At 36.7% G+C, this 17,500-nt stretch overlaps 1 protein-coding gene across 1 annotated transcript in view; it reads left to right on the forward strand.

Annotated features, from left to right (window-relative positions):
• The window catches only part of CAMKMT (calmodulin-lysine N-methyltransferase), a 221,356-nt gene that overhangs the window by 198,553 nt on the left and 5,303 nt on the right, over positions 1–17,500 (forward strand). The window contains exons 9-11 of the mRNA XM_010576536.1: positions 2,178–2,252; positions 9,283–9,346; positions 16,063–16,194. Coding sequence (XP_010574838.1) covers positions 2,178–2,252; positions 9,283–9,346; positions 16,063–16,194 — 271 coding nt within the window. The remainder of the gene's footprint in view (positions 1–2,177; positions 2,253–9,282; positions 9,347–16,062; positions 16,195–17,500) is intronic.

Consider the following 17,500-nt stretch of genomic DNA (forward strand, 5'->3'; position numbering starts at 1 on the left):
CTTTGCATAATTACCATGTCTTCAGGAATGCAACTGTACTGAAGCTAGCCACCAAGAGCAGCCCTGGTGCTAAATCAGGAAGATGAAGGAAGACTGGCTTATGGCTGGATGTGGGCCCTTAGCTCACTCCTCTAACAGCACACATGCCAGTCACATTGCACCACTGCTCATGCTCCTGGCAACTTGTTGATTCTGTATTTTGCTTAGCATTTTGGTTTCTGAGCTTTTACTTACCCACACAAACTCCTTTGTGCCTACAGTAGGTGTGCACAGAAAAATGCTGTATTTTGGATGCTCTGTGGGAACCTGACGGTAACATGAGGGAGTGGTTTGGGTTTTTTTCCAGGAGGAGGCACCTGTGCTGCCTTCCGACCTGCACATGTGAAGTATAGTAAATATATGGGTTAAAAACCCCATAATTCAAATCCCTATAGAGGTACTGATCAGATCTCTGTTTCTGTAGCAATGAGAACCAAGGGTGGCCTTTTAAGGCTCGCAGTTCATCTACCAATTTCCAGTTTTGCTTCAGGATTCTTGAAGTATTAGAGTGCGTGCTTTAAACCCGCAAAACTTACCTTTACCTAATGTTCACCATTCTAACCTAAGTTTCCACGGAAACAGGGTTGAAAAAGCCGCTGGTAGCCAGCAGGCAGCCAGCAGCTGAGAGTGAGAACTCTCCTTTGTCACTTTCCACTACTGGATGCCTGCTGCGTGCCAGTGTGCAAAGCTACCTAGGCTTCTAAAATCTGGATTACTTTCAATTTGAGGGGGAAAAATTAAATTAATCTACTCTTTTCTCTCTTTGGATTGTCACAGTAAATTCCAGGAGGGCAAATGGGCTAATGAGTCCTGATCTGTTCAGTTACACTGAGCCCCACATAATCAAAGCTCTCCCAACCAACTGGGCCTCTCTTTTCATAATTTCCATGTTTTAAAAGCATTCTCTCTCAAATTTTGTGTCTGTGCACAGGTACATGCATATTGTGGTACCTTAATTCTTTATGGGTCTATATCTATCTATCTACATATTTATGAGCCTTTTTTGCCTATAGTATAGTCGATGTATAAAATTTCCTTTTTTTGCCTGTATACTTAGAGAACATTTCTGAATGAACACATTATAACTGATCCTCAGTTAAATATTAGGAGTAGGATGTGAATGGAGATGGCTTTTAACCAGAAGTAGATTATAGCTGCGGGAAGACTAAAGGGTCTATTTGGTCAAGACTCACACAAAACTGAGATAAGCATGCACAACCTGACAAGATCAGATTAGACCCTTCCCCCACAAGTGCTTTTGCCATAAATATTTATCTACTTTCTATTAGAAATAACCAGGAAATGTAAAAGTAGGGTAGAGTCTTTTTTTAAAAATAGCCTAGAAATAGAAATGCAGCTTCAAATCTTTGGGGTAATGATATTTTAAGTATGCAGGAAATTCCAATACTAGTTCCTGGTTTTCAAATGGGAGCAAAGTACTGAAATTCTTCATGGCAGCTTCATGAATCGGCAGCATTTATAAACAAAGAAGAACTTTGTACATGTGTGCATTTTTGCCTACTATTGGGTACCTTAGAATTAAATAACTTAACCACCTATGAGAGAATAGGTGTTGACAGAGTCAGCATTGCTGTATTTTTAAGCTTGCCTGAGGCAACATAGCTGGCATTGAAGTTAAGCTTGGCGTTTTTTCACCCTGTCCCTCCTCCCTCCAGCCCAAGTGAATGCTCACTTCATCAGTGAGAAACACAACTGACTTGCCTGCCAGATGTAACACAGATCCATGAATTCACATCTCTTCTGCAAATTTGTGTTTCGTTCAGATTGTCGATACTTTGACTTCACTTCCTCATGCAGTGGTGTTAAGGGGTAAAAATCTGAAGCCATACATGTGCCACTAATTCAGAAATGCATATTTGTTGGTGATCCACTCATCAGAACCTGTGTGGATTGCCTTTCTGTTATAATAAAAAATAGCTCTTTAGCTTTGAGATTTAAAACCTTAAAAATGTACAGAATAATATTTCTACATTCATCTTTGAAAGTAACGAGTGTGTACTTTTTAAAAAACTTCTGTGTCACATAAGAATAATATTAATACTTCAAAAATCTCAAGATGAAAAATATAAGTCCTTTTTTCTTTTCTTTTTTTTTTTTTTAATCTTTTTTTCCTCTAGCATTTTACGATGGGATAATGAGACAGATGTCTCTCAACTGGAAGGACATTTTGACATTGTTATGTGTGCTGACTGGTAAGTACATAAAAATCATAAAACTCATGTTAGAAAAATAGCTTTGCTGGAGTAATTGTACTGTGCTGCTTGCTGATGGCTAAGCAAAGTCAACAAATGAAGCACAAAGCCACCTTAACCTCAACAAATTAATATTCATCTCCATGTGACAGTTATAAGGTAGTCTTCTATCACACAGTAACTTCTACCACATTATTTCCCAAAGATTGATTTTGAGAAGCATTTCCATTTTCTGGAATTGCCTCTGTTTCATGCTTGACGTATCAGTAAATGGACGACTTAGGCAAATTGCAAATAATTATGGCTCAGTGAGGAACAGTCTGGAGAAAAGGGAGTTTATCAACACAAACAGCTCAATTAGCTTACTTCTTAGGAAAGATCTGACTATTGATATAAGGGGATATATTTTTTGCTCCCCGGAAAATCTTTCCGAGGAAAAAAAGATTTTCAAGACCTTGTTTCCCCCCATCACATTCTGTTTCTTAAATCAATTTGACAGAAAAATTTGTAGACATAGGCTTTATATTATTTACACAGGCACACGTTAATTATAAGAGAATTCTTAATAAAAAAAGAGTACAGCACTTAATTTATGAAAAGGTAGCTACATGTTACAATATGGTATATTGTTTAATAATTTATGCAAATAGATTTGATTATTGACACAACCCTTTTCTGATACTGGATTTGCAGAATTGTGCTGTGCTATATTTACTGCATGCTAACTTTAAAAATGGTACATTATTATTAATTGTGTTATATAAATGGCAACAGTGTAAAAAGAGATGTGCAAATTTCATTTAGGAGAATAGATGTTTGTAAATGAATCTCTCTTTCCTTCATGGATATTTGCTCTTGACTCTTTAAATGTCCAAGAAAAGGCTGTTTATATTTTTATTGCACATAACTGTTGTGAGAGACAAATTCTGAAAACAGGGACTTCCTAGCACAGCTCAGTTCAGCAGATTTCTGTACCTTACAAAGAAATAGTTAAAGGAAAAAGGCAAAGGGAAGAATGAAGCTGTCTATTGTCTTTTTAAACAATGTTCTTTTTAAGTGACTTCTGATAAAATATTCCTCTAAAGCTTTTTTTTTTTCTTTGATATTTTGCTGTTTAAGCAAACCCTTCTTATTTCAGAAAAGCTACTGGGTTTGTATAGCACTGGAGAAAGTGTGTTTAGTTATCTTTCTTCTTTTTTCTAATACCTGTTTGTTAACAGAATGCAACAGTGCTTCATCTCTCTTAGCATTTAATTTCAGAAAAGTTCTTTGTTCCCAAAAAGGACAGAGAAGGGTTTCTAACTAATCGCTGATAATGTGCCTCAGAGATGCATCATCTGATTAAAATAAGGAGCTAAACAACACCATATGATTTCAGCAAGTAATTTAGTAAATGCCTTCCTCACCAAATATTAGAATGGATACTCCAGGTTTCATTGCACAGCTGAAGTTAATGCTGGACAGGATTAGATCAGATTAAGTATGAAAGTCAGATCAGAATGCTGGCGGACATGAGCAGGAGGGCAGCAGTCTTCTCGGAGGCTTAGACAGGGCTCGCATATGGATGTTCTCCAGATTATGTGGGTGAAGCAAGGTCTTGCCAAGAGATTTAGAGTTAAATTTGTTCTTCACACAAATATCAAAACAACCTGGCTGTGCCATCTCTTGTATTCTTGATACTCACACCATGTCATCCTATTTGTGCTGGGAGTACAGCAGAGTGGAGCAAGACTTAAGCTGTTTTTTTTCAGTAATATTCTTGCCTAATACTCCTCCCAATCTGTTTGGAAATAGCGTAGTTTCTTTAGGAAACAAAGAATCAAACATGACAGGTAAAATACATAATGCATTTGCAATCCCTGCATTTTGTACATTTATTTTGAAGCACTTAAGATGCAGGTAGGTGTATAAATATTTATAGATTTCTCAAAAATAAATAGAAGTGTGCAGGTTAGTTTAAAGTACGTGGTTTTATTCACAAATTCTCTCTATTTTCTTATTGCAAGTGCCCATATATGTAGTTTAATAAGCATGAAAATCCCTTTATTGTTTGTTTCTTTTAGAAATCATTCTTTTAGTTATGGACACCAGGTTTTCTGGTACATGAAAAGGCTGGGGAAAAAAATGTTCCATGCTGTATCAAACTCGAATCTTCTTTTCATTTTCATGTATTTCTCTTCTGAGATACAGAATCAGCTTGAGAACTATTGGCAGGATTTTTGCTCTCTGAATTTTTTGGGCTGCCATTGAAAAGGAAGAAAAAATATCTCTTTTCTTATAGCTCCTCGGCTGAAACTTGAAGTATGCAGCGATAAAAACAGATAGAATAGATTGCATTTAGTTTAACACCATCATATAGTTCATTGTCAGTCAATAAAATCTGAGATTAGAACAGAGAACTAGAAAGCAAAAAATCTGAGTTCAAATATTAGGTACATGGATAAATTTTTATTGAAGTATTTCCAGCAAGGGTGATATTGTCTGATTCTCTGAATAGCTAACCAGTGGAACTGCTTGATCCCATTTACATGAAAACAAGCTCTGTTCATAAACATATTCCAAATCTACATGGAGGTTCAAGTAAAAATGCACATGACTACAACAAGCAGCGATATGTTTATATTCATATATTTACAGTCAGACTTTCATAAACCTTGTGTGCAGGAATGGAAAATAAGTTATTTCCCAGAACAGACAGTCTATTAGTTAACAGCTAAATTTGGTAGCTCAACTAGATTATAAAATAAATAAGAAGCAAACTGCGAAAGCTAGTCATTATTTAACCATTCAGGATTTTGACAATAAAAATAGTTTCATGGTTCAGCAGTTCCGAAATAATTTGTAAAATGTCAACTCTGAGATAAAATAAGGAAAAAAATAATCTTGGTGAGTCCACACCTGGAAGAAGGATATACTGGAAAAAATACTGAAATAATGGAAACTTTAAAGCATATCCACTCACCTCATGTTTTTGAGGGGGAATTTTAAGGCAAGGTGGGGTCTGCCAGAATTTTAGTCTTTCACTTGACCTACACTTGTGGATATAAAGTCATGCAGGTGCTGGAATTGTAAGAGTGCCTATGAATAGAGGAGGAGAAATTACAGGTGCCTGTATGGACAGGCCAAAACCAGAACTCTTCCAAAGCTCTTGAGAGCCTCAGTTTTCTGATTATTTAAAAGGAAGCATATATCCTTTTCTTTATTAAGAAAAAAGTTGCTGAGATTTTTAATCCAAGGAGAGAGTCAAGGCCAGTAGACTGAGTCAGTAGAAAAATCTTTGTTTTTCACATTCTTGTGAAACAAGTTTTCACAAATAATTTTAATCTAGAGACAGTATAAGGTCTAGATCCTGATATCATTTTGGAAATGCATAATATCCCACTTTACTTAGACTGATTATACGCTTAAAGTCTGGCACATGCATAAGTATTTGCACAACAGAGGCCAGGGGAGCTATCCCACATTACTTTCACTGCTGAGATTTTTGCTGAAGTCATGGGGAGCTGTGGATTCACCAGGAATGTAGAACTAAACTGAAAGTATTCTTTAAATATCTTAAAATATGTCAATTTTGTCTCCATTAGGATATTTCATTTAATATAAAGAATCTTTTTGCAGGAATGCAGTAAGATCTCTGTCCTTCTTCAGTTTAAATTTATTATTTGCTTTAAGCCTGATTTCTTGCAGACACTTTCAAGTGCATTGGAATCTGATGACATAGAAGTAAGGGTGTTTTTCAGTTTATGTCAGCCGTGCAGTTGAAGGCGAACAAAAAAGATAAATGGCTTTATATGTTAGGCACTATACATGAATGTAGTCATGTCTGAAGTACACCTGTAAACTAAGCTGTCTTACCAGTTGTAAAGTATGCAAAAAGAAAAATAAGTTCACATCATAGCCCATAAAATTTAAGTATATGCCCCTTGTTGCAAGGCACAAGATAAAAGGATATCAGCATGAAGCAAACTGAGAATCTACTTGTTTTTTTAAATGTGTTTCCTTGTGGCTTACTGCTACTTCTGTACAGTTGTGGTATAAACTTTCATTTTGGTTTTAATGGTAATGTAAAATTAAAAAAAAAACAAGAGGAGGGAGATGACAAGATTGCCTGCCTGCTCATCCAGATTTCACAGGTTAAGAGCACTGCCTAAGCAAAAGCCAAATCATCAGCTGTGTTCTTGCCTCTCTACTGCTGTGATCCAAAACTTCCTTGCTGGCCCAAGGAAACCTTGCTATTCCTGTCCTGAGTTACTGATTTCAGAGCATCTTTACTACATAAACATGAGACATTACCACTAAAGTAATGGTGAGCTAAGCCAAATTTGGATTGAGGTGTGAGAACTGAGTGTGAATGGTTTAGAACAATACATTATTTAATTTCACTGAGCTGTTGTGAGCTTTAAAGGATTCTCTTGGGTACATTTTCAGTATGCTGTGGTAATATTTAGTCATACAAATTATACTGGTAAGAGAAAATGCTTGACTAAATCTCCTTGCGTGGGCCAAATCCTGTGCTGGCCCTGTCTGCAGCACAGATTATCTAGCGATTTCTTCAGGATTTTCCTCATTCAAGGCGTCCTCCAACTCAGAGGGAGAATAGAGATGTTCCCTGGAGTCACTGCATTGCATTAACATTGCTTCCAGCCTTCTCTGCTCCCTCTGATCAGAGTACATGGCTCACAGAGCAACAGACTGAAAATCGCAGTATTGGAGACTATTTTCAATTGAAGTAGGTCCTGTTCCCAGGGTCAGGCCTTTTGGAGGGCAGGGACAACTTAGGAGCAGAGCCAGGGCAATTGTCCCAGGTTATCTGCTTTCCTAAGTTAAGACGGCTAAGAATCTATCTCCCATATCACCAAAATATCAGTTGGGGTTGGACAGAAAAGGTATTATTGAAGTTGTCTAATCTAGCAGGTCATGTAACCATTTTAAGTTCTCAGACACTCAGTTTGTGGTGAACAAAGGCCTGTAGTCCTCTCATTGTAAAGGAACAAGATTGGTAGCAGCAGCTGTGCCCCTATCTCATTGTAAAAGGAGAGAATGGTATGCAGGTCCATGAAAAAGGAATTTTAGCACTGGTAAGCTGCCCCAAAATTGTGTTTCCACGACACTACTTTCAAAAATAAAAATAAGTGCATTTTTCATTTGGAATGTACTTCTGGCTATGCAGGATCTCAGCAAGTCTTCAATGTGTGCATGCTTGCAATGTTTCATGTTGAAGAAAATTAATTATTTTTAGCGATTCTTTTGGGAGAGAACTCATGCACTATATTCCACCTCTTCTGCAGGTGGCTAAGCTCCTGGTGAAGTAGTGTCTTATGGTATCTATAGGGATCTACCTGAGGTGAATGTGATTAAAATTCCCAGGCAATATCAGAGATATCAGCTGCTGTTTCAATGAATTAAATTTAAACAAGAATTTTTTGCAGTAAGATTCTTCCAGTAAGGTTAATCAGGGCTGAGGGGCAGCCATCATGCCAATTGCTAAAGTTTAAATTTTCTTGTGGGCAGTCTATCAGAGAAATTGTTAGCTAGTACTTCGATATCTTGAGAAGAAATTCGAAAGGTCATGCTACTATGTGAAATGTTCTTTAAGAAATGTATGGATACCCAGTCTACCATATTTTCTCAACAACGTGAGGTTCTGCCAGTTTTTACTGATGAAATGTGGTCACTGACAAGTTTTCTGATAGGCTTTTTTTTTTTTTTCTGAGTAACAAAAATTCACAGCTGTTACACAGCCACTTGACCCTATGATATGTAATATTGTATGCTCCTTGGTAGTTGTGAATTGTCCTTACCTAAATATCCACACATATTCTGTTCTTGATGACTGGTGTGTGGTTGCAGACCACTTTTTTCTCTTCAGTGTTTTCATATATTCTTTGTATTCTTTTAGAAATTTGAAACCTGGAAAAAAAAATTGCCCACATTTCTTCAGAAAGAGATGTTTGAGAATAAAGGAAAGGGGAGTATAGAAAAAAATCATAAAGAATGGACAAAATGCTGTGTAGTGTGGAACTTGAGCTTAACACAGGCTGGGAAGCAGTTTTATTACAGAGAAAGCATGAAAAATAATGAAGAAAGAATCACATTATTTGTGGCCTGCTTGATAGAGTTTCTTATCTGAATCACCAATATAAATGCAGCCCTTGGTAGTAAGGACTGAAAGGCATCAGTTGCTATCTGATGATTGTTCACTAACCATTGTAAATGCACTCTCATCCACAGTAACTAGATGTCCACAAATATCTAGTCAAGAGTGATTGGCACCCTGGTTGCCACTATTAGTATATACATTAAGGTACTGAGAGGCATGAAGAATGAATTATCCCCTCAAATCATGAGGTAATCACACCAAAATAGGACTGAGCATGTTGGCAACATTGCATGGGAAAATTGACTCTGCTGCTGTCCTTGCGGGACCCATGCTGGAGATGAAGGATTTCGCTCTTGAGAGAGGACAACTCTGTACGATCTGGGTCATTGTATTTGAACAGTGTTTGAGGGAGAGAGGAGGTAGGGCCTTGTAAATCTTTATAGGGATAGATAGGGATAGATACATAAATAGAACAAATATGCACAATCGATAATAATGAATTAATGCCACAACTGTGAAGGTAAAAGAAAAAAAAATACCCTTAATGTTAACCCCTGAAATACAATAGAAAACACTTTAAAAAACTCCACCCCAGCCTTGTATAAAAAAAAGCATGTAAAATGTTAACTTTGTATACTGATCCTGATTTCTGATATGGTAGTATTGTAATAGCTAGCATATGTGATTTGTGAATTTCAGCTATGTAAAGATCTGTTTCATGCTGCTATTTTAGCTTTGGTTTAGATTATATTTGGTTTTATGTATTTTTTTAATATTTAAAAGTACCTGGACTGGACAGAACTGTAGACCACAGTTTCTCTTTTACAGCATTGTGTAAACATATGTAATTAGCCTTGTACTTATCTGCATTAGTATCATTAGAATTGAAAACCCATTTTAATCTGGATTCTGTTCTCTTCTCAATGTCAGCCTGTTTCTGGACCAGTACAGAGCTGGCCTTGTTGATGCAATAAAGAGATTACTCCAACCCAGTGTAAGTATGTTTCTATTTTCTCCTGAACACTGGCTTCAGAATAATTAGTCTGTGCACAATGATTGAGAGAGTAATGGAATGGCAGGATTAATGTCATGTAATACTTTAATACTTATTATGTCCAACTTCAATTGAGTCTTCTAATCTATCAGATTCTTTCCTAATCATAAACTAGGAAACTTCTTATACTTGGCCTTCTGATAAGGAACACAGTGGGTAGTAAAATAAATGAAACCGCTTCAAAGATAGCGTGAGATTATTTTTATCAAAGCGTTTCTCAAGTATTTTCCTTTGATAATAATGTCTTCATATTAAAGTAAAACTATGATATTGAAAGTTTTTATGTTGGCTTCTGTCATTTGTAATCCCTTCAACTGTAACCTTTGTCATTGTGTATTTATTTATTATGAAAGAATATTTTTTCTTTTCATTTCTGTTCATATAAAATGAACAAAACCCTTATGCATATATTGTAGCCTAAAACTTTTTTTTCCATTAAGTAAGCCCTGTGTTTACATGTTTTATGCTTTAGAACATAACAAAACATAACAAAATTAAGATCTTCATAAAATGCTTACATGTTCTACGTGATTGTCACTGAGGAAATACTTTACCAATCTCAATCTATTAGGCTGTTAAATCAGAGAGACCTACAGGCAAAAACCCCAAAGGTGTTATGTGCATATACTTATACCAATCAAATAAACTTGAATCTCAAAAAAAAATATTTTAAAAGAAGATACCAAAATAAGAATATGAGAAAACATGTAAAGTAATTGCTATAAGTAGGAATTTGAAACAGGAGTTTTACCTTTTATGCTTAACATACTAATCTTCCAGTAAGGTGAATTTTCCATTTCAAAACAAAAGTATTTCATGTTAGCAGTGCATTCTCCAAACTTCATTTAAAAAATTGTATTGTACTTTTTGTACAAAAGATTTTCTCTGTAAAAGGAATAGAAGACCCAAATGTGCAAAGGCTTAAGAAACTGAGTCATTTTAGTCATGTAAGTAATCCCATTCTTTGCTAAGAGTCATCAGGTTTCTATTCTTGGTTCTAGCATAGACTTTTCTGAGTGACCTAAGGCAAGTTACTTAAGACTGAATTATTTTAATGAGCTGTGGGGCAAGGCTGCCAGGAAGACAGGAGAAATGTAGCACCCTGAGGAAAAGGTCACCCAGATACTTCAGTCAGTGGCAGCAAGGGGAGGTTAAGCAGCTCCTGCCCAGGGTGGTGTATTCTGACTTTCATGATGTACCATCAGTTGTCAGGGTGCAATAATTTTGGGGACCAGAGGTGATCTGGAACACAAAGCTGATCCCAGTTTAAAAAAAATGCAAAAAGTTGTGGGTTTTTTCAGCATGTTCGCAACTGGTTCTTCAGGTAGCCCCATAGGCCACTGTCTTGGCTCAATGAAAGGGCACTGGGGGAGAAGAGTATGGGTGGCAGGAAGAGAAGTGTATAAAGAGGTGCCCTGGTAACTGTGACCCGGCTAGAGCCTCTAGCTGGAATAGCTGTTAGTTGCTTTGTCTCCTGCTCATAGCTAGTCATGGTCTCGTAGTCTATATTGCCAAAAACATGAGTACACACATACATTTGTATATGCACACACACACATGCATTCTTTACCTGGGCTGATTAGCTCAACCAGAGAATTTGATTTAAAAAACAATGACAATAATGCAGCCTGAATTTTAAGTAGTGTTCATAGCTCAAGTTCCCATCTCTAGACAATTTAGGATTTGTTAACCTGACTTTAAGCCAAAACTGGCTGCACTTTGTAGCTTTTTAACTCCAGTCAGCTAATTCAAATTCAGAACATGCCTTTGTTTTTCAGAGCAGATAAACTACAGTCTTTTGTGAATGTAGATGGAGTAAAGGAAGATGGCTTTTTGTTGCCTGTCTTCCTAGTCCGGCTTGCTTCTGCATATTGTGATTAATAGCATAGCCTGTACTTATTTGCTATGCATTTTAGGCCATCGTTCCTATTTCTTATCAGGAAGGCTAGCTTAAGAAATTCTTGCTCCTTGCAGGTATTTCTGTTGCAGTTTTGGACCACTGTCCGAGCTGTATTTTTTAACTAAAGTCATTTGCCTAATCCACTTTATGGATGGTTATATGGATGGATATCCAGTTATAGCATGGCCTTGCAAATTATTGTAATTCATAACTAAGAGGACAGCAAACTATTATGTGGGGTGGAAGCTAGGAGTACAGACACCTAAAATGAGCTCTTTTGTCCAAAAAGGACATGTTGAACAGAGATGCCTTCAAGCATATGCTTTCATTGGTTAAAAGACCCAAATAAAAGCATATACTCATTTGAGATCCCAAGAGAAGATTCAGTTACAAGAACAAAACAGTTATTATTTTTACTGTTCCTGTTAACCTCTATAAATCTAAGGATAACGTCAGAAGAAACTTTACTAAATGGCACTATACTTTGGTCTTTAAAGGAAATATAAATTAATAGTGAACTCATTTGCCAGTTGCAATAATTAAGAATAGTTTATGGGCATTAGTTTGTGCCCAAGTTTGTGCCCATAAACTACTTTGATTAAGTTCACCCTTCTACGTGAATTATGTTGTCTCAGATTTAGATGTTACATTTCCTTATTGGTAATACTTTGCCAAATTGATAGAGGAATGATCTCAAATTGAAGACATACCTAGATGTAAGACATCTTTCAAGTGTAACTAGCATGCAGCTAGGATAGAAGGGTTCAGGGAAAGCATTAGCCAGTAAAACCAGAAGGAAAAGTGGAGTAAACAGAAAATAATGGTTATCCTTACAAAGCTGTCTTGAAGGAGAAATTCAGAACAGGTAATCTATTCTTACTGTTAGTGTAAAAAGGGATAAATGTATCTGCAGTATATCCTTTTTCATTAAGGATGTTATCTGTGGCTATTAGAATCCTTATGCACAGAATGATGTGTTTTGGGTAACTTTTTGTTTTCCTGGAAACAGGACTCTGGTGATTTCAGTCATCTGATCCATAGTATGGCCTCATGGACAGTTGTATTGGCACAGGAAGAGAGGACCAGAAATGAGCAGCTCACATGGTTACTGGGGGCTAAGATTTCTATCTGAATTTGTTACAAAGGCAAATGTCACCTGTAAACCGATTCCAGGAATTAGGCACTGAAATTTTACATTAACCAAATTTATCTTGAATGGCTATATTTTATTCCTCTTATAAACAAGCTACTTGATTTGCCAACATTTCATTTTATTTTTTCCTATCATTAAAATATACTTTTAATTTCAATCTCAGAATAAGCAGTTGCTTGTTTGTGTATTTCCCTAATTAAGAACATTTTTTATGAAGGCTTTGATTCTTCTGTGGCCTGTCCACTCAAAACCCCAATGAAATCAATGGGATGCTATTGAGCCGTGATTAGTACCAGCAAATAAGACTGCATTTAATAATGATTGTTGAGTAAACTTAGTCATAGTCATGTCCAAAATGTGACCGTCTGTCCCATTATCTTACTGCAGCATTTTAGTGACACTTTGAACTATTGTAACTGACATTTTCCTTTGTGTTTTGTTCATGAGTTTACTGGAAGTATTTTCCCAGCTGGGGAAAGGCCATTTTGGACTTTAAACATCATCCTAAACTGGGAGGCACTTCTGAATTAGAATTAAACAGCCTTGAGATAGTCCATCAAGTGTAGATCCAGGCCACTGGTCTAATTTTTTTATTGTACAGCAACTAAGAAATGAAAAACCTTTTAAAATTAGAAACACGAATGCAGATCCACAACAGGTAGCGGAATCACAGAGATCAAGCAGTTGACAAGAAAGTGCTTTAAACCCAGATTATGATAGACCAGAATTGACCACAGTACCTCCATAATACCTGCCAGTTTTGCGGAGATTATTGTAGTATTAAACTTAATCGTGATTTCTTGATTTTTGTCAGCAAGGGCAAGATCCTCAGGTGTTTTAGACACACACTAAATTCAATAGATGATTGGGTTTTTACACGAGCTAAAGAGCTGGCCAAAAGTAACTGTGTAGTGATTTCCATAAAAGGCCATTCCCCTTTTTCGAAGTTATTTCGAGATTATCAGTCTGGTTTTAAGAGACATTTCATACCATGTTGCATTCTATTTTACTGTATTTCTCTTTCAAATTAAATTTGAAGTAGTCTACAGAGTATGAGAAGGAATGACCACAGGAACTGCTGACTCCAGATGGAATTCTCTAAGGGGGTGCTGTTGTATGAGCATTGCTTCCTCATTGAAGCTGCTGGATCAGTGGCCGATGTAGGGCATGCGGCCTCCAGCAGTCTCCATTCATGAGGTTTAGCCATTCCTGAAGTCCCTGCGTGAATCGTGTGGTCAGTAAGCCCTGGGTGGGTGTTGTGGTTTAACCCCAGCCAACGAATAAGCACCATGCAGCCACTTGCTCACTCCCCCCTCAGTGGAATGGGGGAGAGAATTGGGAAAAAAAAGTAAAACTCATCTGTTGAAGTAAAGACAATTTAATAGGACAAAAAAGGAAGGAGATAATAATAATACTAATAATAATGATGATAATAGAATATACAAAACAAGTGATGCACAATACAATTGCTCACCACCTGCTGACCAATGCCCAGCCAGTCTCTGAGCCCTGGTGTCCCCCAGCCAGCGCCCCCCAGTTTATATGCTGGGCATGACATCATATGGTATAGAATACCCCTTTGGCTTGTTTGAGTCAGCTGTCCTGGCTGTGTCGCCTCCCAATTTCTTGCACACTCCCAGCCTCCACTGATGGGGCAGCATGAGAAGCTGAAAAGTACTTGGCTTAGTGTACGCACTGCTCAGCAACAACTGAAAACATCAGTGTGTTATCAACATTATTCTCATCCTAAATCCAAAATACAGCTCTACACCAGCTACTAAGAAGAAAACCAACTTTATTCCAGCTGAAACAAGAACAGTGGGGGACATGTTTCCCATTACAGTGACCTCTCTGTGAAGCTGCCCGTGATGATGAGGGACTCCAGAGGAGTCTCATCCTTCTTATGCCAGGAAGGGTCTCTGCAGAACAACATTCTGGGGAGCATGAGATGGCAGCAGGAGGAGGATCCTCAGCTGAAGACTCCCTTTGCTACCCACTTCTGTCTGATGACGTTAAAGCATGCCAAAGATGTGAGGAAACTGATTGTGAATTTCCTGTGTTTAATGTTTTTCATCCCTACCTGAGCCTATATTCAGATCTAACATTTACATAATGAATTCCAGTGCCTTCGGTGGGAGTTACACCCCTTTGTACCTCATAGTTAGCCACAGAATTAAAGTTATAGCTACAGAAATGAACAGAAGTGAGTTGCTTTGGATATTGCCCTAGGTCTCCTTTGTGCTTAAATTTCCCATGAGAAAGATAACAGTATTTCCCTATCTCACAGAGGCATTGTGAGAATAAATAGAGTGCTGTGGTATTAATGATTGAAGTCTTTTAAGTAGACATTAGTACCATAGATACTGACATAGAGTTTTTATTGCTGCCTCACTGCATGTTGTCTCAGTGTGTGTGTGTGTGAGCTGTAACACACAGATTTGTTCCCTATTCTCCACACTGTCTGTGTCAGCATTGTAACTTTCCAGAGTTCTCATTGAAATTCTCTCTTCTGATCACTTTTTTCCTGTGGTATACAAGATTGCATTTTCTCAAGCCAAACATTCGCCTACAATGTCTTATCATTTTACAACTTTTTCAAATCCCTAAAAATATTTTTTGCCTCTTTGGTTGATTACAGCACCTCACAAATTAATCTTAGCTTTCATTAATATAGAAGTTAAACACAAGAACTCACAGCAAACTTCATGGCTGCCCTTGGTGTGATATGCTGTTGGCTGATATTAACCTTTGTTTACAGCTCTTCAACCAGTTTTCATTCCATGTGACAGAACACGGTATTCAGCCAATTAGAATTAATTTTGTAAATAAGATTTCAAGAGATGCTATATCAAGTAGGTTAGGTTTGGGGCTTGTACTTTGCACAGAGTCTAAAATCTATCAGTTTAAGGTACAGTCATTTTTGTTTTCTTAAATACAGAAGAATGAACAAAAAATTAGCTAATGGACCATAATGTATTGCCTAGGCATCATAAATGGCCTGATCGTCTTGAAAGATCCAGAATTACTACGCAAGAACATTAAGTCCTGCTTTAAATGCAGTTTACCAATTTAAGGTCAAATTTGGTTGCACTGCTCAGGTAGTTTAAAATATCTTTAAAAAATTAATAATCAGGTCTGATTTCCCTCCCATTTTGCCTTGTTTTACACTGTTGTAATTCCACTGACAGCAAATGGGAGGTACTCTTCTATGTGTGAGAGTGAAAAAAGAAAATCATTATTTACAGTCTTTGCATGGTCATGAGCTAACAAATAGATTTTGCATTGAGTGTATGTTTTGTATGCTTTTTCTGTGTTTTATTTTGGTAATTCATAGCCACCATTATTACATGAAAAGGAGCAGATGTATGGCAGCTGGCAGTTTTCTAAAGAAAATATTTATTTATTACTTTCTATTTTGCATTTGTTTAATCACAGAAATCTTGCATATTTTGAACAATTATTTGTATCACTCTATTTTAGTATTTTACCAAGAGAACAACTGACTTTTCCAGCTTGAGTATATTAAAAGCTTATTCAGGTGTATGTTATAGCTGGTTCTCTTCCAGTTTTAAAAATGTATAAATTCTCTTTTTAATGTTCCAGGGAAAAGCAATGGTATTTGCTCCACTCCGAGGGAATACTTTAAACCAGTTTTGCAATCTAGCTGAAAAAGCTGGTTTCTCTATCCAAAGACATGAAAATTATGATGAACACATTTCGAACTTCCACTCCAAGGTTAGTTTTCTGCTTGTGTTAGATAACACTTTAATCCGCATTGCATTTTGAAGAGATCATGGTCCTTTTGGCAGGTAACCTAAATGTTTGATTAAAGTACTCCTTAGGTGTGCTGTTTCTGAACAGCTATTTTTGTATCTGATTATTTTGTGTGGTAGAACCATCCTTTATCTCTGCACGTCTAGAAGAGTTTTGCAGAAGCATCTCCTGTTTACCCTTCTCATTCATAGAAATCTAATTTATGAGAGTCTTTTCTTGTTGTTGTTAGCTGCCTATAAATATACGGCACACCAGCATTTACATTTTAATAAAAAGCTTGCAACTTTTAAGTGGTTTAAATACTGAAATGGACTGAAATACATAGGAGGTGAATGTCTAATTGTATCATATCGTACCTTAAATCCTTATCTCTGGCTGCTTTATGGCTGGGTCAGTTGGCAGCTTCAAACTGCTAAATCTCATACAGAATTTCACAGTTGTGGGGTTATATGTCAGATCGAGGCGCTACAAGATTTAGGTCAAAAGCACTTATCTGAGTGTGATTTCTAAGCTTGCTTACATAAAGCTACTGTTATCAGTCTCCTTTTATATTATTTATAAGTATAGAGTAATACAGGACATGAAGAGGAAGGTGCTTCACAGAAAACTTTTTAGGAATTTCTTATTTTCCTGTGTAGAAGTGCTTATCAAAATCATATTTATTACTTGCAATTCTGAGATCTCTATTTCATACCATAAAGAAATCCACTGTTGTAGGTCCATATGACCTTAGACATAACCTCTTGCAATTTTCTAAGAATTGCTCTTGGAAAATATAGACATGTTCAGAATTGAAGAGAAATACATTTTTTTTTTCTATTTAGCACCGCCATAGGTTAGAAATCAGATTATGCTAAAAAAAATGTGTGTGATGTTGTAAAGAACAAATACATATTTTATTGTGTAATTATATATTTAATAAAGACTCCGATTAAAGCTATCTAGACACATGTACATAAAATCACTTAATTTCATTGTTCAGGTAGCTCTGAATCTGGTCACACTAAAACCAAATAAATTTCAGTCGTCGTTCATCTATCACCCTGACTTTAAATCATAAAAATGATATAAATGTAAGGCCCAATGTGATGGGGTTTTTATTTGCCTCCACCTGAAAAAGGGCATGATTTTGATTATGTTGTTTCATGGTAGTAGTTCTCTTTCATTATCCACTGCATCCAAATCAGCTCTGCAGCAGTGAAATGCAGGAGTACTAGTTGTTATCCTGATCCAAGAGATGGGTCTAAAATGATAGAGTAGTTTATTT

The sequence above is a fragment of the Haliaeetus leucocephalus genome, unplaced genomic scaffold (assembly GCF_000737465.1).
Source record: "Haliaeetus leucocephalus isolate CR32 unplaced genomic scaffold, Haliaeetus_leucocephalus-4.0 Scaffold526, whole genome shotgun sequence".
Classification (NCBI taxonomy): domain Eukaryota; kingdom Metazoa; phylum Chordata; class Aves; order Accipitriformes; family Accipitridae; genus Haliaeetus; species Haliaeetus leucocephalus.